The sequence below is a fragment of the Syngnathus typhle genome, linkage group LG12 (assembly GCF_033458585.1).
Source record: "Syngnathus typhle isolate RoL2023-S1 ecotype Sweden linkage group LG12, RoL_Styp_1.0, whole genome shotgun sequence".
In the NCBI taxonomy this organism is placed as follows: domain Eukaryota; kingdom Metazoa; phylum Chordata; class Actinopteri; order Syngnathiformes; family Syngnathidae; genus Syngnathus; species Syngnathus typhle.
The window spans coordinates 1,612,302-1,633,686 of NC_083749.1; the positions used below are offsets into that span (position 1 = coordinate 1,612,302).

At 57.2% G+C, this 21,385-nt stretch overlaps 4 protein-coding genes across 5 annotated transcripts; 3 read left to right on the top strand and 1 right to left on the bottom strand.

The window, feature by feature from the left end:
• The first annotated feature begins 210 nt into the window (after window positions 1-210).
• On the top strand, window positions 211-3,327 carry dusp11 (dual specificity phosphatase 11 (RNA/RNP complex 1-interacting)). The gene is made up of 9 exons (XM_061293938.1): window positions 211-408; window positions 1,052-1,127; window positions 1,213-1,344; window positions 1,755-1,878; window positions 1,963-2,023; window positions 2,127-2,173; window positions 2,256-2,328; window positions 2,443-2,559; window positions 2,803-3,327. The coding sequence occupies exons 1-9, from the start codon at window positions 380-382 to the stop codon at window positions 3,059-3,061; spliced, it is 918 nt and encodes a 305-aa protein (XP_061149922.1). The 5' UTR covers window positions 211-379; the 3' UTR covers window positions 3,062-3,327.
• A 461-nt stretch (window positions 3,328-3,788) lies between these two features.
• xpo7 (exportin 7) lies at window positions 3,789-12,105 on the top strand. Of its 2 annotated transcripts, none has more exons than XM_061293928.1 (27): window positions 3,789-3,968; window positions 5,384-5,530; window positions 5,604-5,697; window positions 5,766-5,998; window positions 6,075-6,179; window positions 6,305-6,470; window positions 6,771-6,844; window positions 6,929-7,048; window positions 7,124-7,270; window positions 7,366-7,538; window positions 7,672-7,865; window positions 7,954-8,059; window positions 8,136-8,271; window positions 8,344-8,417; window positions 8,502-8,582; window positions 8,753-8,816; window positions 8,964-9,075; window positions 9,221-9,327; window positions 9,395-9,483; window positions 9,576-9,683; window positions 9,824-9,906; window positions 9,999-10,213; window positions 10,315-10,453; window positions 10,556-10,713; window positions 10,797-10,895; window positions 10,973-11,100; window positions 11,258-12,105. In XM_061293928.1, the coding sequence occupies exons 1-27, from the start codon at window positions 3,936-3,938 to the stop codon at window positions 11,385-11,387; spliced, it is 3,315 nt and encodes a 1,104-aa protein (XP_061149912.1). In that variant the 5' UTR covers window positions 3,789-3,935; the 3' UTR covers window positions 11,388-12,105. The 2 variants fall into 2 exon arrangements, with proteins under 2 accessions (XP_061149912.1, XP_061149913.1); XM_061293929.1 differs by having other exon boundaries at window positions 8,967-9,075.
• Window positions 12,106-12,282: 177 nt separating this feature from the next.
• pbdc1 (polysaccharide biosynthesis domain containing 1) lies at window positions 12,283-13,721 on the bottom strand. Its single transcript, XM_061293939.1, has 6 exons — window positions 13,629-13,721; window positions 13,175-13,240; window positions 13,034-13,093; window positions 12,823-12,963; window positions 12,589-12,700; window positions 12,283-12,492 (listed from the first exon to the last, which is right to left on the bottom strand). Exons 1-6 carry the CDS (start codon window positions 13,656-13,658, stop codon window positions 12,401-12,403), a joined length of 501 nt encoding a protein of 166 aa, XP_061149923.1. The 5' UTR covers window positions 13,659-13,721; the 3' UTR covers window positions 12,283-12,400.
• A 72-nt stretch (window positions 13,722-13,793) lies between these two features.
• Window positions 13,794-17,982, top strand: dmtn (dematin actin binding protein). The gene is given in 16 exon segments (XM_061293943.1): window positions 13,794-14,268; window positions 14,931-14,959; window positions 15,076-15,135; window positions 15,221-15,364; window positions 15,436-15,480; window positions 15,554-15,662; window positions 15,735-15,789; window positions 15,791-15,987; window positions 16,135-16,217; window positions 16,289-16,409; window positions 16,513-16,568; window positions 16,686-16,725; window positions 16,837-16,844; window positions 16,946-17,014; window positions 17,315-17,395; window positions 17,526-17,982. Coding segments are annotated over 15 exon segments (1,191 nt in total). The 5' UTR covers window positions 13,794-14,268; window positions 14,931-14,950; the 3' UTR covers window positions 17,640-17,982.
• Window positions 17,983-21,385: the final 3,403 nt, after the last annotated feature.

Here is a 21,385-nt window from a genome sequence, read left to right on the forward strand (position 1 = left end):
ACAGTGAAGTGGAGTGAAGTGAAAATAATCGACCAGCTTCGGTACGAGCAGCCAACAAGTCGCGAAGTGAAGAAACAAATGGCATAATAGGTCGTAGAGTAAAAAGCAGCGACGATTGTCATCATGGCGCTCAACGACGTCACATGTCCCACGTTCTGTAGCAGTTCGTGAACGCAGCAGCTCCGGCCGCTGCTGACGCCATCAACTGCTGACGCCATCAACACGCGTCCGTCCGTCCGTCCCACTCCTCGCTGTGGCTCAGGAAGAGAAGAGAAAAGAATGTGGCCGAAGCGACCCGAGGAATAAAAGTTGGTTTGGAATCGTCTTCGATTTGAATTTCGTCGACGTGGAAACGGAAGAAAAGAAATTCGAGTGAAAGATGCGTTCCTTCCAAAAAATTCCCGACAGGTAACACGACCGACTTGATCGTACAAACAAGCTCAAGCTTGAGATTTGAAAAAGCTTTGCGGGACAGTCCAAAAGGCTTCATGTCAAACAAATCAACCACGGCACCGATACTTTTGGACTCGAGGGGCCTTAAATATTACGCTTCCCCCTCCGTAAAATAAGAAAGAAGGAAAGAAAAAAGCTTAATGGCAGGAACCTACCATCAAGCTAAACGTGTGTGACCACTGGCCATCTCCACTAATGCTAAAATCAAGACGAGAAATAGAGCAAAACGACATTGATGTGGGTGGCAATTGGGGTGACGATTCATCGCGCTTTTCTTACGACTGACCGTTCGTTCCACCGATAAAATGCTACAACAATGCCCCAGTACACGTATCTCTAAAGCTCAATCCAGCCTTGGCCCTATTAGCACCAGCCAGCGTCCGCCGTGGCTTTTTGCCACCCAAACAAACCAACCGTCAGCCGGTCTGTGACGTCACGGGCATCTCCTCTATCGGCGGCGAGCCCTTGCTCCGCTCGCTGAAGGGTTACCGCTTGCATTGGCTTGGTTTGCAAGTAATGGCTTAACCACCGCCGAGCTTCTGTTTCTTGCCGAGCCTGGCGTGGACTTGGCCCAACCGCGCTTCTCATGTGCGTGCAGGTGGCTGGACTACAAGGCGGTGGGCAAGCGACTGGGCACCACTCGATTTGTGGCCTTCAAAGTTCCTCTCAAGCAGGTGAGTCCTCCGCCGTCCGAAATTGCGGCAAATCACAGCAGGCAAAATGTTAACGGCGGGCAATGCTAACTGTCGTCCCGCTCAGGCGCTGACCCAAAATATGGCGCCCGCTCAGGCCTTTGGACCGAAGGAGCTGCTGGACGTCATGCGGGAAGACCAGCAAGAACTGGGCCTCATCATCGACTTGACCTACACCACGCGCTACTACTCGCCGCAGGTACCGCCGGCCGGCCGATGCCCTTCTATCGCTCGCTCGCCCATTTCACGCCTAAACATAGACTTAGACCGACTTTATTTATTGTCATTTTGTAACCGGGACTTCATTTGCGGGAGGTTCCCTGGCCGTAAGGGGAAGGAAACTTTGAGTGCGGGACTTCGTTTGCGGGAGGTTCCCCGACCGTAAGGGGAAGGAAACTTTGAGTGCGGGACTTCATTTGCGAGAGGTTCCCCGGCTTTTTTCACAAGCAGTCAAGAGAGTTGAAAGTGTCCAGAGGCCTCAAGCCTGAGACGCCACCTTTTGCTGCAAAGGCGACCTTGGTCCTGATCCCGACCAGCCGATTGTTGGCAGGCAGGCAGGCCACTTTTGAAGCGGGTGTCTTGACGAGCACGCTCTGTCTCCCGCCGCAGGAGCTCCCCAACTCGTTGAGCTTCATCAAGATCCCCACGGCGGGTCACGTGGTCCCCGCCGACAGCGTGGTGGTGACCTTCAAGAGAGCTGTGCGCCAATTCCTGCGAGACAACGCCTGCAACGGTGGCGGTCGCCGCTTCACGACGCGGCTGAGCCTCCTTTGCCCAGGCGGCCCAACTGAGCCGGCCTATCTGCTTTGTGTTGCAGACAAGCTGATTGGCGTCCACTGCACGCACGGACTCAACCGCACCGGCTACATGATCTGCAGGTGCCTGGGCCAGATGATGTGCAGCCGTGTGCGCATGCCGCTCAGGTGCAGCCAGCCGGCGCTCTAACCTCCGCCACACCTTCTGTGCTTTTTGCCATGCCAGGTACCTGATCGAGGTGGACAAGATGGCTCCCACCGAGGCCATCAGACGTGAGTGGCGCGCAAGCGGTCGGTCGGTCGGTCGCGCAAGCGCCCCTGCAGGTGACGTCAATGTGCGCTGTGTACTTTTCAGTGTTCAACTCAAGTCGCGGTCACAACATCGAGAGACAAAACTACATTGAGGACCTTCAGAGCAGACCGAAGAGGTAGCCGACCGGCCGGCCAGCCAGCCAGGGTCTTACGTATCGCTTACTTTGCTGTTTTGCTGATCACTTACGTGGAAATGCCCCGACCGCTCTCACAAACTTTTGTCTGGGCAGCAACACGATCACAGGCATGGCCAGTCGTCCGCCACCGTCGGTGCGAGGTCGAGCCGGCCATTGGACGCCGGCCGCGCCTGGAGACGCACATTGGAGTGGTGCAGGCCACAACCACGGGTACGTGGTCTCTCGCTCGCTCTCTCACTCTCACACACACACACACACACCCCTCAGTAATCGGGTTCTCCTCGCCACAAGCGTGCTCGTAAGAACGGGACGGGAGAGCAATTGAATGACAAAATTGCAAGGCTCGGGGCGGCGCACTGTGTGCCTAAGATTCCAGTGTGTCACTCACTCACTCACTCACTCACTCACTCACTCACTCACTCACTCACTCACTCACTCACTCAACCCCCGCAGGTTTTGTCCGCCAAGAGCCCAAAGGCAACAACCGTACCGGGGCCGCCCCCAATGCGACAGCCCCCAGCATTACGGGCCCCCAAGAAGCGGAGGCCCCAACGCCGTCCCGCCCGCACATGCCGCCGGCAAATCCAACGGACGGGGGTGGCCCCGCAGCGCCACCCGGCGGGGTTGGCACGCAAGCACTTCTGGTCGCCCATTGGCCGCCCAGCCCCGCTACAACTCCTCCTCCTGCTGGACTGGCACTTTTGGACTGTGAAAAGCATCTTGAATTCTGGCCCAGTGGAGGATTGATGTTGGAATGTTTGTTATTGTGCAAGGTGGTTTACGTCTGAGTGCAATTTTTAGCGGAAACATGTGAGTTATGGAGACGTTTGGAATGTGGACAATTGGAACGCATCCGCGGCTCTGGGATTGTTCCTTTCCCAGAACTGAAGGTAGCTTGACACGCTAAGAAAATCAAATAAAATGCCCACTTGAGAGCCCCCTCCCCCAAATGGGGCTCAAGAGATTTTTCAGACGGAACCATAACCAAGTCCTGGCACATTTAGCCCCATCCATTCGTGTGAAGAGAGATTTTTTTGTTTTTGGGACGTCTTGAATCAGTCACATCCTGTTGAAGGAGAATGGAATCATAGACTCGGCCTAAAGTTGGGAGTGTGATGATGCAAAATGGGGGATCTGGACCGTTTAGCTTCTGTTCCTGTGCGTGATGCTGCAACCTGGTGAGAAAAGGGCCATAAGCTTGATTTGTGTTGCACGTTCCATACCGCTACTGAGGAGCACCTCAACAGAGCAAATAGGCCAAATGAAAGCGCCCACGCTTGCAAAAGGGAAGAACGATGAAATGGGAGGGCCGTACGGCCAAATGGAAGTGGCTGGCCACTCTTGCAAAGGGGGAAGAACGATGAAATGGGAGGGACGGCCAAGTGAAAGTCAAGTTCGTTCATTTATTTAGTTATTTATTTATACTGTCTATCAATCACAAGCAAGTCTCAAAGTGGCCGCACGCGGCAACAGGGAAGGAAGAACGATGAAATGAGACGGCTGGCTTCAAGTCGGCGGCGGTGTGGCGGGCCGCCACTGGGGGCGCTGTCGCAGCCCGCTCTAGCCATAAGCGCAGTGAGAGGTGCATGAAATGGGGAAAAATGGCGGATCATGTGCAGGTGAGCGGGGACTTGGCATGTTTGCGACCGCGGCGACGTCGGTGCGTACGGAAACCCGAGGCCGCCGCGAGCGTCGGTGCCCCCGGCGGGGAGGTTGCGGGCGGCGAAGGCCCGGCGTCCGGAGGAGTGGAGGAAGCTGCTGCCTGCCGCTTGCCCGCCGTCGTCGCCCGCCTTGCCCGGCTCCGCCGCTGCGTGGCCTACTGTCGCAACGTTAGCCCGACGCAGGCCTCGCGCGCGCGGGCTCTCGGCGCGAGGGGTCCCCGGGCAGACGACAAGCGTGTGCTCGTGGACGAGGAGCGCCCGTTGTTTTCGTCGAGACAACAATGAAGGGTGACTGGAGCTCGGCTAAGCGGTCGTTTACGTCTTGCTCGCCCGGCTGCAGGCAGGCTCGCTCGTGACCGAGGATGCCGCCGTCGCTCGGCGGACCCGCACAACTGACATCGGAAGCCTCAATTGAGCATTTTTGGATGTCTCTCCCATTCCCCCTCTCTCTCCGCGGTTCGTCCTAGCGCTTTCGGAGTCGCGAGCTAGCCATGCTAAAGTTAGCATAAGCCGAGCCATCACCCCTTCCCGCCCGATTGCCAACAAGCCGTTTCGTTCTCATTGCTTCGTTGCTGTTGTTGTTGTTGGCATCGTCATCTTAAACGAGACACCGGGCGTGCGGGCGGGCGTGCGCTCGTGTGCTGTCGCAAGCTTGGAGCGAGCGAAAGGCTCCGTTTCCTCCCGCGTTGTTTATGTTGGTTACTAAGCAGCGCCGTGTCGGCCACCTAGCCCGCTGGGTGGCTAGGCTACGCTAACTGCCGCCCGCGACTGCTGCTTTTCTGTCGCGGGACGCTCCGCTCGGTTGAAGTCCACGAGCGTCCACACGCTCGTCAGGTCAAACGAGTCCGTGGGCGTTCGAGGCTCGCTCAAGTGCCTCGGCTGCGCCCCACGTTGCTTTCTTTCAGTCAACGTGAGCGCGCGCGCGTGTGTGTGTGTGTGTTTGTTTGGTTTTTCTCCCTCGCACTCGATCACATCAGGAAATGTCGTCTGGTTGGCAGTCAGACATCATCGGAGCCAGCCGGCACACCTGTCTTGTTAACAGCCTTCCTTAGCATTAGCATTAGTGTGTGCTAAGGGGAAGCGCAACGCTGTGCAAACAACAGGTTGTTTCGGTTTCCCTCCAAAGATGAGCTCGCTCGCTCGCTCGCTCGCCACAGTGACGGCCGGCCAAAGGGCAGGGCGTTTCAACGGTCAGCTCAGGCGGACTCGCTCTCGTTTTTGTGTCACCCTCCAAAGTACCGAGTTGAGGCCCAAAGTTGGGAAGGGAGCCCAACTTGAAAGTATAGTTCAACAAGCCCCGAAACGTGGCTTCGGCGTCTCGGAGATGCGGCGCGCGTGTTTTGTGCTGATAAGCGCCGCCCGTGTCCCGGCAGGGCCTCGCCCAGCTGGAGATCCTCTGCAAGCAGCTGTATGAGACGGCCGACACGGCCGTGCGCCACCAAGCGGAGAAAGCCTTGGTGGAGTTCACCAACGGGCCCGACTGCCTCAGCAAGTGTCAGCTGCTGCTCGAGAGAGGAAGCGTGAGTGGGCCGCCGACCTGGAGGCGGGTTGGCCGATTGGCCGTCGTGACCCGGCGCGTTTGTGCGTCCGCAGTCGTCGTACTCGCAGCTGCTGGCGGCCACCTGCTTGTCCAAACTGGTGTCGAGGACCAGCAACCCCCTCCCCCTGGAGCAGCGCATCGACATCCGTGAGTTCTGGCGTCCCGGACGGGAGGAAAGGCAAGGCAAAAATGTGTCCCGTCCGTCCGGCCGGCAGGGAACTACGTGCTGAACTACCTGGCCACGCGGCCCAAGCTGGCCGCCTTCGTGACGCAGGCGCTCATCCAGCTGTACGCCCGCATCACCAAGCTGGGCTGGTTCGACTCGCAGAAGGACGACTACGTGTTCCGCAACGTCATCGCCGACGTCACCCGCTTCCTGCGGGACAGCGTGGAGCACTGCATCATCGGCGTCACCATCCTGTCGCAGCTCACCAACGAGATCAACCAGGTGGGCACCTCCTGTGGGCCGCCTTTGGCCGACGGCGCCGCCTCACCACGCACTGCGCTCTCTGTCCTGTCGGCAGGCGGATGCAGCGCACCCGCTGACCAAGCACAGGAAGATCGCCTCGTCCTTCAGGGACTCGTCGCTCTTGGACATTTTCACGCTCTCCTGCAACCTCCTCAAACAGGTCAGAAATGTGGGGAAGCGCCCATATCAACTCTGGTTGCTTTGAATGGGGCAAAAAAGCCATTCCGCTCGCTCGCTCGCTCGGGACCAGGTCCGGGGCGCTGACGGTTGCGTTGTGCGCGACAGGCCTCGGGCAAGAACCTGAACCTGAATGACGAGTCTCAGCACGGGCTGCTGATGCAGCTGCTCAAGCTGAGCTACAACTGCCTCAACTACGACTTCATCGGGACATCCACCGACGAGTCGTCCGACGACCTGTGCACGGTGCAGATCCCCACGTCGTGGCGCTCAGGTAGGCCGGTCCCTCCATCCCTCTCTCTCTCTCTCCCTCCCTCCCTTCCTTCCTTCCTTCCTTCCTTCCTTCCTTCCTTCCTTCCTTCCTTCCTTCCTTCCTTCCTTCCTTCCTTCCTTCCTTCCTTCCTTCCTTCCTTCCTTCCTTCCTTCCTTCCTTCCTTCCTTCCTTCCTTCCTTCCTTCCTTCCATCCAAAAGCGGCCACCGCGTTCAGCCTCTCAAATGCACAGCCGTGGATTTTGCCCATCGCCCAGGCTAAAGTTCCACAATTGTGTCTCTTTTTCGGCCCCGTTGGAGCAGCCTTCCTGGATTCGTCCACCTTGCAGCTCTTCTTCAACCTCTACCATTCCATCCCGCCTTCTCTCTCCCCGCTGGTGAGTGGTACAAATGGAGGCCTGCCTTGCCCTTCCCTGCCCGGCCCGGCGGCGCCAACCCAGTCCCCGTCCGTGTGCGCGCAGGTGCTGTCGTGTCTGGTCCAGATCGCTTCGGTCAGGAGGTCCCTCTTCAACAACGCCGAGAGAGCCAAGTTCCTGTCGCACCTGGTGGACGGAGTCAAGAGGATACTGGCCAACCCGCAGGTGGGTCTGCTTGCCCGCCCCTCGCCGGTGCGGTCGCTGCAGATGGGCGCGTGACTGTGCCCCGCCCCTTCCCAGTGTCTGCCGGATCCCAACAACTACCACGAGTTCTGCCGGCTGCTGGCGCGGCTCAAGAGCAACTACCAGCTGGGCGAGCTGGTCAAGGTGGAGAACTACCCTGAAGTCATCCGCCTCATCGCCAACTTTACCGTCACCAGCCTGCAGGTGAGCCGCCCTATATGGAGAAAAAAAAGTGAGCCTTTTGCCTGTCCCCTTCCTTTGCTGTCCACGTGACCCAGCCACGGTGTGCGTCTTTTCAGCACTGGGAGTTTGCCCCCAACAGCGTTCACTACTTGCTGAGCTTGTGGCAGCGACTGGCCGCCTCGGTGCCCTACGTCAAGGCCACTGAGCCGCACCTGCTGGAGACGTACACCCCCGAGGTCACCAAGGCCTACATCACGTCGCGGCTGGAGTCGGTCCACGTCATCCTCAGGTCGGCCGGGCTGGGCTGGGCTGGGCTGGGCTAGGCTGGGCTAGGCTGGGCTGGGCTGCGCTCGGGTTTGGCTTTCAGAAGCGTGCGCGCCGGGTTGAGCCGGCGCTCGTCTAAACCGTGGCCGTGTGCGCAGGGACGGCCTGGAGGACCCGCTGGATGACACCGGCCTGGTTCAGCAGCAGCTGGACCAGCTCTCCACCATCGGCAGGTGCGAGTATGAGAAGACGTGCGCTCTGCTGGTGCAGCTTTTCGATCAAGCGGCGCAGAGCTACCAGGAGCTGCTCCAGTCCACCAACTCGGGCGCCGCCGACGTCACTGTGCAGGAGGGTGCGTTGCGTGTGCCTGTGTGTGTGTGGGGGGAGGGTTGAGTGGGCCACCGCTGATACGCTCCTCCCCTCTTCTCCTGCCGTCTCAGGTCGCCTGACCTGGCTGGTGTACATCATCGGGGCGGTGATCGGCGGTCGCGTGTCCTTCGCCAGCACCGACGAGCAGGACGCCATGGACGGCGAGCTGGTCTGCCGGTACGTGGCCTCTTGTCACTGTTCTCCGGGCTCCGGCCTCACCCGGCCGGCGCTTTGTGCCGCTCGCGTCCCGCAGAGTGCTGCAGCTGATGAACCTGACCGACTCGCGGCTGGCTCAGGCCGGCAACGAGAGGCTGGAGCTGGCCGTGCTCAGCTTCTTCGAGCAGTTCCGCAAGATCTACATCGGCGACCAGGTGCAGAAATCTTCCAAGGTGAGAAAAGTTCAAAGCCCCAAAGTGCGGGCTCCAGATGACACCGTCCGTCTCTCTCGCCTTTGTTTGCAGCTGTATCGGCGGTTGTCGGAGGTGCTGGGCCTCAATGACGAGACCATGGTGCTGAGCGTCTTCATCGGCAAAATGTGAGCGGCCCCGCCCGTGACGATGCTAATGGCGGCTGCGCACGCGCCTGCTTACGCTGCCTTTTGGCCCCTCCCTCCCTCCAGCATCACCAACTTGAAGTACTGGGGCCAGTGTGAACCTATCACCTCCAAGACCCTGCAGCTTCTCAACGACCTCTCCTTGGGATATCCTTTGCACGTGCTGCGTGGAGACAAACAACCACTTGTTGGCGCGAGGGTAGCTTGACAACTTTGCGGGAGAGTAGAGCAGAGTGTGAGAGAAGCGCTCATTTTCAATTTGCCCTGGCCACTTAGGCTAGCACTGGACTTTGCTTATCCTTGACAGCCACGTGCACGTACAGCAGCGTCCGCAAGCTGGTCAAGCTGAGCGCCGTGCAGTTTATGCTCAACAATCACACGGTGAGTATTGGCGCAAAAAAATAAAAGATATATATATATATATATAGATGTAAAAAGCAACACGGCCACCCCCCACCCTGGTGTCTCCCTCCCTCCCTGCCTCCCAACCTACCTCCCTCCCTCCCTCCCTCCCTCATGCGTTGTCAGCAGAGCGAGCACTTCTCCTTCCTGGGCGTCAACAACCAATCCAACCTGAGCGACATGAGGTGCCGCACCACCTTCTACACCGCGCTGGGGCGCCTCCTCATGGTGGATCTGGGTAAACGGCTGTCGTCTGGGCGCGCTTCGGTGCCAAAGATGGTTTTTGTCACTTGCGAGCTCGCGTCGCGCAAAGCAAGAGGGCTTGAAAGGCTGAACGTCAAACACGGTCTCACGCTAGCGTGAATGGAAAATGTTGGATGCAGGTGAGGACGAGGAGCAGTTTGAGCAGTTCATGCTGCCGCTGACGGTGGCCTTTGAGGCCGTGGCCCAGATGCTGAGCACCAACACCTTCAACGAGCAGGAGGCCAAGGTGAGGCGCGCATTTGCTTAAGTGTCAGCGGTCCTAGCGCCGAGCCCTGTGGCACTGTGTCTGGCAGAGGACGCTGGTGGGCCTGGTCCGAGACTTGCGAGGGATCGCGTTTGCCTTCAACGCCAAGACCAGCTTCATGATGCTCTTTGACTGGATGTATCCTTTGCCAGCTTAGCCTAGCCTAGCTTAGCCTAGCCTCGCCAGTTTGCCAAAGCGGTGCCGGATGCGTCCTTGACGAGCGAGGGCAGATACCCGGCCTACATGCCCATCCTGCAGCGGGCCGTCGAGCTGTGGTACCACGACCCGGCGTGCACCACGCCCGTACTCAAGCTCATGGCCGAGCTGGTTCACAACAGGTGCCCTGTGTGTCTGTGCGCTTGCTGGTTTGGGTGTCGGCATGGTGTTCTTCATGGAGCGTGTGCGCGCGCAGGCGGCGTAGCCAATATTTGATTTTGAGTGTGCCCGCCGCCGCCGCCGACTGGCTCGTTCGTCACAGGTCGCAGAGGCTGCAGTTTGACGTGTCGTCGCCCAACGGCATCCTGCTCTTCCGGGAGACCAGCAAGATGATCACGACCTACGGTGAGGCGGCATTTGCAAAGGTTTTGAGGGAGGGCGTCCTCGAGCACACCATTTGAGGTTTGGCGCCGCCGTCTGTCGCCTTTGTTTCTCAGGCAACCGCATCCTGACGCTGGGCGACGTGCCAAAAGATCGGGCGTACGCCGTCAAGCTGAAGGGCGTCAGCGTGTGCTTCGCTATGCTCAAGGCGGTGCTGAGCGGCAACTACGTCAACTTTGGCGTCTTCCGCCTGTACGGCGACGACGCCTTGGACAACGCCCTGCAGACCTTCATCAAGCTGCTGCTGTCCATCCCTCACAGCGACCTGCTGGTGCGTGCGTTTGGGCACGCACCTTTCCTCACTGTGACCTTTTTGCGAGCAACAACCCTAACGCTGTGACCCCGTCCGTCTCTTTGTAAACACACACGCAGGACTACCCCAAGCTCAGCCAGTCCTTCTACTCCCTGCTGGAGGTCCTCACTCAAGACCACATGAACTTTCTGGCCAGCCTGGAGCCTCACATGGTCATGTACATCCTGTCGTCCATTTCCGAAGGCCTCACCGCACTCGGTACGTGGCTCAAAGTCGGAAGGAATCAAAGAGAAATCGCGCTCAAGGAGCCTGACGTTCTGTCCTGTCGTGTGCGTGCGTGCGTTTGGCGTGCTCCCGCAGACACGATGGTGTGCACGGGCTGCTGTTCCAGCTTGGACCACATGGTCACGTATCTGTTCAAGCAGCTGTCGCGCTCCACCAAGAAGCGAGCCACGCCCATGGCCACCGACGAGCGCTTCCTCCACATCATGCAGCAGCACCCCGAGATGATCCAGCAGGTAATGTTGCCCCCGCCTGGCAAAGTCGCAAAGGAAAACGTGGAGCGGCCAACCACGTAACGTGGTTATGACGCCCGACGCAGATGCTGTCTACCGTGCTGAACATCATCATCTTCGAGGACTGCCGCAACCAGTGGTCCATGTCCCGACCGCTGCTGGGACTCATACTCCTCAACGAGAAGGTACTGCGGCCGGCACGCACGCACGCACGCACCCCACGCCGGATGGCGCGTTGACAAGAGCTCCTTGCGCTCGGCAGTACTTTGCCGACGTGCGGAACAGCATCGTGAACAGCCAACCCCCGGAGAAGCAGCAGGCCATGCATCTCTGCTTTGAGAATCTCATGGAGGGAATCGAACGCAACCTGCTCACCAAGAACAGAGACAGGTGAGACAGCCGTCGTTTTCTCGGAACTAAATTCCCTCCGGCGATGAGCCACGACGCAAAAGTTCAACCAACGCAAAAGATGAACCGAGGCAAACGCTGAACCGACGTTCAACGCCACTTTGTGGCCGGCTCTAACGACGTGCGGGTGGCGGCGCAGGTTCACGCAGAACTTGTCGGTGTTCCGGCGGGAGGTGAACGACAGCATGAAGAACTCCACGTGCGGCGGCGGCGGCAGCGGCGGCGGTGGTGGCGGCGGCGGCGTCAACAGCAACGACATGATGAGCTGACGTTCCACGCCGACACGTCTCCACCTGGCGCCGGGCAGACCGCGGGCCCGCCACCTGCAGCCCATCAGCACCCGTCCCATCCGGCCGGCCTGGCCCCGGCAGGCCTCGCCCCGTCCCCTTGTTGATAGGAGCAAATATAAATATATACAGATCTATTTTAACGCCGGAGAGAAGGGCGGGCACGCACGGTGGCGGCGGGGGCGGCCAAATGGTCCAACACGCTAGCCCGCCTTGTACAGAAGACCACAAAGTCCAGTGTACATTTTGTTTGCTAACATTTTCAGTCATGTTTATATGATAGTGATGGGACGGACGAAAAGAAAACCAGACCGACGTGGTGTAAATAGTCTTCAAAGGCGCGTCCACTTTGCACTCCGCCGAAACACACACAAGAGTGCGCAGAGGCCGGGCTGGGCCGGGCTGGGCCAGGCCGGGCATCCCCCTGGGCCGGGTCCTTTCCCAAAGACGGATGGGCCTCGTCTCTACCCGAGCGTGCTCCTTCCAACTTTTTGTTTACTTTGTGGATTCCTGGGACCAGGTAGTAATCCTTTTTGGTGTGGTGTGCGCGTGCCACGGTGCTGTGTGGAAGGAACACTGGCGCCGCCCGGAAGCAGGAAGGCAAGGCGCTCAGGTACGCGTCCACTTCCTGCTTTGTGACTGATGTGAATGTGGCGTTGCCGCTGTGTTTGACTGCAAATAAACCTCACCCTTTTTACAAGACGCGCCTCGACTTTGGACGGGTTGGGCGGTGGCGGCAGCCCGGGATGGACCCGCTCTGTTCTTTGGCCGCAAAGGTGATATTCACCCCAAAGCCGCGTTTGGACATAGCTATTATTAGCTACTATTTGCAAGATATGATTTGCTTCTATTTGGCCATCGCACGCGCAAACTATGATCGAGTTTTGATGCACCGCACCTTTTTGTTTTATTTTCCTCAATGACAAAGACGCAAATTCCAGGACACACTTTCATTTCCACTCGCCATCATAACAAAAGTCATTTTCTTTTGTAAGTTAACTTTTGGAAGACTTGGATGCGAAGACCATGTCATTGAGACCTTCTCGGTTTCGGGCAATCTCCACGGCGAAGAACTGGATCCTGGTGGCTGGAACAACAGCAAGGACAATTGCAGACGCTTCTCTCAAAGTCTCAAAGACATTTTGGAGCGCCGACAAGGGCGCGACTGAAACGGCCAACCCACCGAAGATGGTGTTGTCTTGGGTGTAATCCTTCTGGCAGTTCAGTCGCAGCAGAGTCCCATAGTTGAAGTCCTCCACCAGGCCTTCAAAGCGGTTACAGAAAGGGCGCCACCTCTGGACACAAGCGCCACTTCACAAGTAAGCCACCGCTCGGGACTCGGCCAGGGCGGTCCGGCGCAACAGCCGCTGCACTACCCCACCCCACCCGCCACGGAAGACGGGCGCGCGCGGCCGACCTCTTTGGCCTCCGCCGACTTGAGTTCCTCGGGGTCGAGCACTTTGATGTCCAGGTCCTCGAAGGTCTCCCTGAAGGCCGAGTAGATCTGGTCGTCCGTCTTGGTTAAGTTGAGGAACTTGGGATCCACGGAGGAGATGAGCTGAATGACGACAACACAAACTTTTCAAAGTCTCGAACGTCATGGGCTCGTTCCCGGCGGCCGCGCTCACGTTGTAGTAAACCTCGGCGTGGTTGTAGGCCTTCATGGCCCACATGGCCTCCAGCCGCTCCTGAAACACAAAACCAGATGTCAGCTTAACATGCACGGGGGAAGAAATGAGTTGACAGAGCTCCCTCGCCGCCTTACTCACGTCATTCCCGTAGGCCTCGGCGGGAAGAGACAGGGCGTGCGCGGCAGCCGAAGCTCCCTCCAGACCCTGAAGATGAAAAGTGACTTCAACCTGACATCGCTCAGTTTCACAGGTAGGAAGGAAAACGCTCACTTCCACAAAGTTAGAAATTAGGCTCACAAAGATCCCCGAAAGGAAACAAGTAGTTTTTGCAAATTGCCTTTTTCTTTTAAAGGAGGGGAGTCAAAAGAGGATCCTTGGGGTTGTCGGGCGATCCGGAGTTGCAACGTGCTGCGCCTCCGGTTTGCACCTCCGGATCGCCCACCCGACTACACGTGCCGAGCTCCCGGGCGATGAGCACTGGCCACCTTAACTAACACGACAGCGCCATGATTGATGGAAGGGCCGCCAGTCGCGCCTGGACCTATTGTGGACACGTTTTGGGCGTTTTGTTGACGTTTTTTCGTTCTCTTACCAAAGACGAGAGGCCATCGCTCGACGCCATCTTGCCACGGCAAAGCTCGTCTATTCAGCGAACATTCACCACCCATTTCCGGGCAAGAATGACATCCTCGGTTATGTTGAGCTTTACCTTGATCCCTCATTTTTAAATCTTTTCAACTTGCAATTCAGATAGAACAATCTGGTATAATGCATACATTTTTTTGACTGCATTCTCGCGTGTGTCTGAGCGAACGTCTTTCCTTTCGTCCAACTTTGACTTTACGTGACGTCACAAATTCAACCCGTCCAAAATGTATAGTTCATCTTGAACCAAGTCAACGACGAATGTCGGGACGAAGGCACTGGTGTTTGTAAGCTTCTCTGTACGTTCGTTTGTTTGTTTGTTTGTTTGTTTGTTTCCAATCCTTGAACAATTCTGACGGGGTGACGTCATACCACTTAAACCCGTCAAAGATATGACATGAAATCATGGACAAAACAAGTCCAAATGATGTGTCTGTTGGGACAGGCGTAGACGTGACGTCAAACGCCCTCCTCTCCACTCCCCTCCCCTCCTCTCCTCTCCTCTCCTCCCGCGGTCACGTGATACTTGACAGTCGTTCTGTCCGCATCCCCGACGCCGGTCTCTCTCTCCGCCCGCATCTGCACAGGTGACAACACTTTTGCACTGCACGCATACACGAACGGGATGTTTTGAATGTTGTCCTCCTTATTTGCATTTGTGTTGTGGATCACGCGAAGCCTGCGATGCTTTCGATAGCGTTGCGCTTGCGTGTGCGCGCGCGCCGCACCATTCATCCTTCCTGTCGAATCTTGAATCTTCCTGTCGTGCCTCATGTAGAGATTCGCCCTGTTTGGGTTCACCCAATTCTTGATTAAAATGATTGTTTACCGCCCAAGCTCTATTGTTGATGTGTGCGCGGCCCTGCAAGTGCGCGCGTCTGCGTGTCCCTTCGTGCGCGTCCGTGTGAGGCAAACAAACGGATTGGTCGCCAGCCATTTGGAAAACCACGCCTTCCCACCGATGTCCAATTTGTTAGTGTGCACTGTGCAGAGGAGCATACTAGCATGTTTTGGGAAGGCGGGAGGGCAACATGCATGTGCGTGGGTGCGTGCGTGGCGTGACGTGATTTTGGCTTTGTGTGACGTGTGCATTTTCTGTCGTCGGCAACATGTGTAACTTGCGCGTGTCGCTTTTGTCACGTGATCGCTGATTTGTTTTGTGAATGCCTGACATTGTGACGTCCAAATGTCCCTTCTTCCTACATGAAGATTTAGTTGTTTGTCATGTGCCATGTGTTTCTTTTTGCAGGCTCACGTTGATCACCAATCATGAACAAGGTGAGAAGCCACGCCCGCATGAGCCAATACCTTTGTGAGCTGCATTGTCTGTCTGTCTGTGTGTCTGTCTGTCTGTCTGTCTGTGTGTTTTGGGGGTTGATGCGACTTGCCGTCAGGTGGAGGCCCACGTCGTCGCTCCCGGTGTCCCGTCGTCTCCCGCCACCGTTGCCATCATGGTAAACGGCTACATGCTAACCCTAAACCTTACTATTGTTAAGCTAAGTCTGTGGTGGCTGGCATGTGGGTGCGTTTGCGGCGCAGGCACGCGTGGATGAGCTGGCGGTGGCGTACCGCGACCTGGCGGCCATTCCCCGTGACAAAGCCATCCTGCAGGTGGAGCGACCTGACCTCATGACCTACCAGCCTCACCTCAGCTTCTCGCCGCTGGACCCGCCGCGCAGACAGGTGAGACATCGCCAGCTAGCTCATTGCGCTCACTCGCTTGCGCGCGCACGACGCAGCTTTATGTCCCTTAGCGCTCTCTGTCTCCGCCCGCCACCTCGCCGGCCATGTCTCCGGAGGTAAGAGCCACGCGCTCGCACGATGTCGGCGACCCCCCCGAACGCTCTCAAGAGGCGCGACGTTCCGTTTCAGGCCAAAGGGCGGCGAGCGGAAAGTGACGGCGGCTCCCCCGGAGGCTCCACGCTGCAACTGCACGCCGGACGCAAAGTCGGCACCGGCCTGCAGCACTTCCACCGGCCAGGTAGGCAGAGGCAACGACAAACATGCGGACATGCACACGCAAAGAGATACTCGCTGAAATGTTGCTTTGCAGATAACGAGAGCAACATCTACACAAAGCCTCCCATCTATAAACAAGGTGAGTTTTTCTTCTTCTTCTTCTTCCTTTTGCCGTCTCCCACACTGTGGGTCCGCCTCGCAACGTTGTCCAGCAGAAGCTTCCAAACTGGGTGGCGGCGGCGTCATCCAAGCGGCCAAGTTCCCCGCCGCTCAGCCCCCCGACCCCACGCAGCCGTCCAAGATAGAGACTGACTTCTGGCCCTGCCCCCCATCGCTGGCCGCCATGGGTGAGAGCCGCCTCGCCCGAGCTCACGCCGCCTCGCCCGAGCTCGCGCCGCCTCGCCCGGGCTCGCGCCACCTCGTCCCAGGAAGAGCCCATCGGCGAGTCGCCCGCACCGACCCTAACCCTAAGCCATCCTGTTGCCTCGCGGCAGAAATCGAGTGGCGCAAGAAGAAAATGGAGCAAGCGGAGGACAATGTTGAGGAGCTGAGCGACGAAAGCCAGGAGCTGGAAAAGGTTGGAGCGAGACGACGTCACGGATGATGACGACGTGGCCGAGCGCGCCTGACCGACGACGCTGTGTCCAGATCAAGTCCAACTTGGGTCGCCTGATCCTGCGCCAGGAAAAGGCGGAGACAGGCGTCAACCCGGGCTTGGTGCGGAAGAAGGCCGAGCCGGCGCACCCGCCGCACGCCGGCGAGAGCCCAGGTGCGCGCACTGCGCCCGCCCCGCCTAAGCTCTCGGCCCACCTTTCCCGTATGCTCTCTCTCTCTCTCTCTCGCTCTCTCGCTCTCTCTCTCTCTCTCCGCAGGCCTGTCTGGCGGCGCGTCTCGATCGCCGTCGCGTTCCGCCTCCGGGCTGAGCAGAGTGAGTGCTTGGCGGTTCTCGTGGCTGCATCTTGTTTGGATGCTCCTCCATGCGCCTTGGTGAGAATTAGATGATTGACCAGCGTATGCTGACGTGAAGCTCCGTTTGCGTTCACAGAGACAGTCGGCCGAATTTTCCGCCGCCGCCGACGAGGCAGGTGAGCCGGCCAAGCGGAACTTCCTGTCTCGTGTTGTCAATCGCAAGTTCTCCGGAGCGATTGATTGATGACTGTGCGCGTGTGTGTGGGTGCATGCGTGTGTGTCCGCAGTGGCACAGGTGAGCGTGCGTGCGTGCGTGACCCCAAGGTTAGGCCGTCTGTGTGCGTGTTTGGTTCTGGTGTGTGCGTCTGCATTGTGTGTGTGTGTGTGTGTGGGCAGAACGGCGAGCCGCAGCGCCATCTTGGTCTGGACCGCGGCACATCGCTGCCCAGCATCTTGGAGCGCAAGGTGAGAACGAGCAAGGTGTTGGCGGAGAACTTGAAAGGAGGCCTGGCCCCAAACAAATCCAAGAAAAAACATAACCCGTACACGAGTCCCGCGTAAGGTTGTGCAATTAGCGCCCGGCCTGACTTGAAGTCCCAAGCTGGTGCTGAATGTGAAGACAAATTCACAGCAGAGATGCAGGCGCAACACACACACACACACACACAAAAAGCACACGCTGCTCACACTCTAGAAGGCAAAGGACCCAACTGTGCGTGTGCTTTGGGACCTGACCCTAACCTTAACCGTCGTTGCCGTCGGCAGGTGTATCCCTACGAAACGCTGCTGGTGACCCACAGGGGGCGCTGCAAACTTCCTCCCGGAGTGGACCGAACCCGACTGGAGGTGAGAGGCGCGCCGTTAGCGGCCGCCAACCAACCAACCAATCAGCCAATAAATCCCCCCCCCCCCCCCCCGGCAAGGGGCGCGCGGCTGTCGCTAACGGTGCGTGCGTGTGTGCGTTGGCACGTCACAGAGACATCTGGACCCTCAGCAGTTCCCCCAAGTTTTCGGAATGAGCGCCTCGGAATTTGAGCGCCTGTCGCTCTGGAAACGGAACGAACTCAAGAAGAAGGCCTCGCTCTTCTGAGAGGAAGTGACGTCACGGTCACGCCGGAAAAATGACGCTCACATACACGCGTACGCAGAGCTTGCCATGCGCGCGCACCCACCCACGCACGCACGCACGCAAACATGCCCTCAACGCCGATGCTTACAGCTGTCATGTGAACGCGCGTTGACATATACCGTACAGAATGCTCGCGAAGTGATGGGTTGCCATGGCGCACGTGACATCATCACTCCGCAAAGGAGCAAGAGGAAGTGGCGGCCGCAGCCCAAAACGCCCGACGTCTCGCCACTTTGACATTTTTTTTCTGCTAGTGGACTCTCCCGATATGCGTCTCTGTAATAAAGACAAGAAATCACAACAACGGCCTTGCTGCTCATTTCAATCCCAAGCAGGGACGAAACGTTTTGTTCGGGGGCCCAAAAAGTGTTTTGTTTTTTTCTCTCCCAAGTACTGGACGCTACCCAAGTATACTTGGGTCTACAACGGCTTCGCTTCGCATCGCTTCGCATCGCATCGCATCGCATCGCTTCGCTTCGCTTCGCTTCGCTTGGCTGGCCAACATTGTTCAACCGTCATTTGCTCCTTTCTTTTCTTTTTCTTTTTTGCAAGCCAAAAGCAGAGAAGGAATGGCCAACTTGGAATGGATTGCCTTGACAATCGATCAACTGTCTGCGTGCAGTGCAGCGAACGCAACACGAGTGGCGCAGCGAATCCAGTTAGTTCTCAAGCCGGCCACTAGGCGTCGCTACGCTGACACTGGCCGCTTCGGATTTTGCCTCCAGTCTCGACTTTTCATGTTGTTGTCCATGTAAAAGAAAAAAAACGAGTTCTCGTCAATGAGACAAAGCGGGAGGGAGGGCTCTGCGTGACACGTGGCCACCGAGGAGATTGGAACTGTTGGATTTGGTCCCCAATTTAGGGAGCGCGCTATGTGCGCCTCACGGCAAAAGCCGTTGCCAATCACCTGTTATCCAATTGCGTGCTCGTCTGATTTCCTCAGATGTTGCAAAATGCTAAGACACTGAAGCCGAAATGACACTTACACAGGTTGGTTGAGTTCAATCCCAATTCTTGTTAAGAAAGCTCTGTTTTCAGGAAAGTACAATACAGCGCTGGGCCTTTCAAGAGCAGAAAGTCTCCATTCAGAAAAGGCAACGTTCAAGGTTCTTTGCTCAGCTCAGTTGCACATGCCGGTCGGTGTGGGCCGACTTTGATGGCTGATGAGTCTTTGGGGTGGGGCAAGATCGCCGTGGGGGGGGGGGGGGGTTGTTGCTGATTATGGGTGACGGGTGTGTGTGTGTGGTTGCTGTTGTCTTCCATCCCGTCTTTCGGCCTTGGCCATCATCTTTGGCCGGGTCCTTGGCTGTCTCCCTCTGGCACCTGCTGGCTTTATCTCCAAGTGACCTTCCTGTAAACATTCTGCTCCATTCTTAGTTTTACACTGTCGCACCTCATCCATTCATCATTCTTTCAATTTTGTCATTTTGTACGGAATGATGTGAGCTTTTGGCTGTGACCTCATCAATCTATTAATGTTCCCTGACTATATGCAAAGTTTGTGCTCACCACTTACCATGTTTTCTTTCTTTGTTTGTTCTTTTGATACTCCATGTACTTGCTTAGGTCATCCTATTCTTCGTTTAATCTGCTTCCGACCGTATCTTTTCTTTGTTAGGCAAAATATTTCCCTCTGTCCAGAACGTTCAGTAGTCATCAAAAACTGGCGTCTAGCACGAGTCAAAACATCAGATACAATCACGTTCTGAACATTTTTAGACGACTCTGGCAGTGTCCGTGATTTAGGGAATCATCAGGCGTGCATTAAAGAGTTGCTTAAGGCTCAATCAACTGTTAAGGCAGTATATCAAAAAACATTTGTTATTTCAAAGTGCTCAGAAATATATATCAGATCGTCGAGATATAAAAAGCTTTGTCATTACCACCTATCAAAAATGTCTACTTATGTCTTCTTCATTGATTTGGCGTGTAGGTATAATTATATGCTTAAAATATTTCTTTTATTGCCTTAATATGTGAATATACTTTTCTGCTTATGTACTTTATTCAATGAGGTTTGAGCAAATCTGTTTTTGTAGGACTTTTTGTATTTCGACCCCATTCCTTCAGAACCTACGTGGGAGGACCGGGGCCTAATTGGTCCCCACCCACTTCTGGTTCCAATCATCCAATCGGCACCAACGTGCTCGGTTTCAAACGGGCCAAGTGCGGCTTGCCTCGTCTTCTTTGCAGAGCCCAGCAGCAACGCTCAAGCCGAACCACCGAATCGAACAGAACAGACCGGATTCCACCCGACCCGACCCGACCCGACCCGATCGGACCATGTCGGGACCTTCTGGGTGGCTTGAGGTCTGGCTTTGCGTCACCGCGGTGACTCTAGTCCGCCTCGGTACAGCGGACGGGACCGGCGGGTACGCGCGTCGGAGGCCACGCGATCCTACCGTGTTCTTCCCGGTCCCCGTGTGGAATTTCATGGCAGGTAGGAACCGACACCGACGAACGCAGCCAAAGCGCAAAAGGTCCGATGCCAGTGTTGTGGTGGTGTGCGCTCTCGCGCGGCGTCAGGACGTGACGATTCTTTGGACCTCGCCCGGCCACAGTTGTGCTGCAGCGACGACAGGCTTTGGGTCCGTTTGTCTCTCGTCAGACACTCCAAAGCGCGACTGGCAGGTGAGCGGCTTCCGGTTCGCCTTTTTCCTTTCTTTTTCTTTTTTTTTTCTTTTTCTTTTCTGTCTGCTCTGCGTGTCAGGCAGCTTGTGGCGCTCGCGTGCATGTGTGCAGGCGGGATTCGGCTGCTGGGGCTGCCCGATGACTCTGCCGCTTCGGTTCGGAGGTTCGGTTCGGTGCTGCTGCTCAAGCTGCCCTACGGTAGCGCGCACCTGCAGCTGGCGGTAGGCGCGCGCACCCGCGCATGCACGCTATCCCTCCCTACATCCCTCCCTACATCCCTCCCTCCATCCCTCCCCTCCATCCCTCCCCTCCATCCCATCCCCTCCATCCCATCCCCTCCATCCCATCCCCTCCCCTCCATCCCATCCCCTCCCCTCCATCCCTCCCCTCCCCTCCCCTCCCCTCCATCCCTCCCCTCCCCTCCATCCCTCCCCTCCCCTCCATCCCTCCCCTCCCCTCCATCCCTCCCCTCCCCTCCATCCCTCCCCTCCCCTCCATCCCTCCCCTCCACTCACTCACTCACTCACTCTGTTGTCAGCTTCCGTTTATTTTGTTCCATGAGCGTTTTCGAGCAAAGGCCCCCGTCCGTCCGTCCGTCCGTCCGCCCACCCGCCCGCCCGCCCGCCCACTCTTGTAGCCATAGCACTTGCTGCGTCCTTTTCAAAGCACGTTGCTTAGAGCATCCCCCAGCGCTCCCTCCCCTTCTTCATCCAAAGAAGCAGCCTGTGTGTCACTCACTTCCAAGTGTTTTACATTTCTATGGCAGCCCTCTTTTCTTGATCGCTTTGGTTGACACGAGCCTCATTTTGCACAGCTGATTAAGAAAAGATTAGGAGCGGAAAAGGAAATTTCAAGTAAACGCGACACCCGGCCGCTCGGGCGCTCCGGCTTGATGGGCTTCCCCGGCCCCAATACATTGCCACGCGTTAGCGACCTTTTTGGTCGACTCCGAGCGGTGGCAAAGCACAGCCCTTGTGACCAGACGCGTTTCCTGGCGCAGGTGTCCAACGGAAGACGCTTCCACCAGCTGGAGGTGTTTTATTTCGATGCTCTGATGCAAGCCAACGTGGTGGCAT

Coding starts and splice junctions, on each gene's coding strand:
- dusp11 (XM_061293938.1), top strand. CDS start 380: ATGCGTTCCTTCCAAAAAATTCCCGACAG. Junction 1,128..1,212: donor TCAAAGTTCCTCTCAAGCAG/GTGAGTCCTCCG, acceptor CGTCCCGCTCAG/GCGCTGACCCAAAATATGGC. Junction 2,560..2,802: donor GGTGCAGGCCACAACCACGG/GTACGTGGTCTC, acceptor CAACCCCCGCAG/GTTTTGTCCGCCAAGAGCCC.
- xpo7 (XM_061293928.1), top strand. CDS start 3,936: ATGAAATGGGGAAAAATGGCGGATCATGTGCAG. Junction 6,180..6,304: donor CCTGCAACCTCCTCAAACAG/GTCAGAAATGTG, acceptor TGTGCGCGACAG/GCCTCGGGCAAGAACCTGAA. Junction 8,060..8,135: donor GACGGCGAGCTGGTCTGCCG/GTACGTGGCCTC, acceptor CGCGTCCCGCAG/AGTGCTGCAGCTGATGAACC.
- pbdc1 (XM_061293939.1), bottom strand. CDS start 13,658: ATGGCGTCGAGCGATGGCCTCTCGTCTTTG. Junction 13,094..13,174: donor CCGAGGCCTACGGGAATGAC/GTGAGTAAGGCG, acceptor TTTGTGTTTCAG/GAGCGGCTGGAGGCCATGTG. Junction 12,701..12,822: donor AGTCGGCGGAGGCCAAAGAG/GTCGGCCGCGCG, acceptor GCTTGTGTCCAG/AGGTGGCGCCCTTTCTGTAA.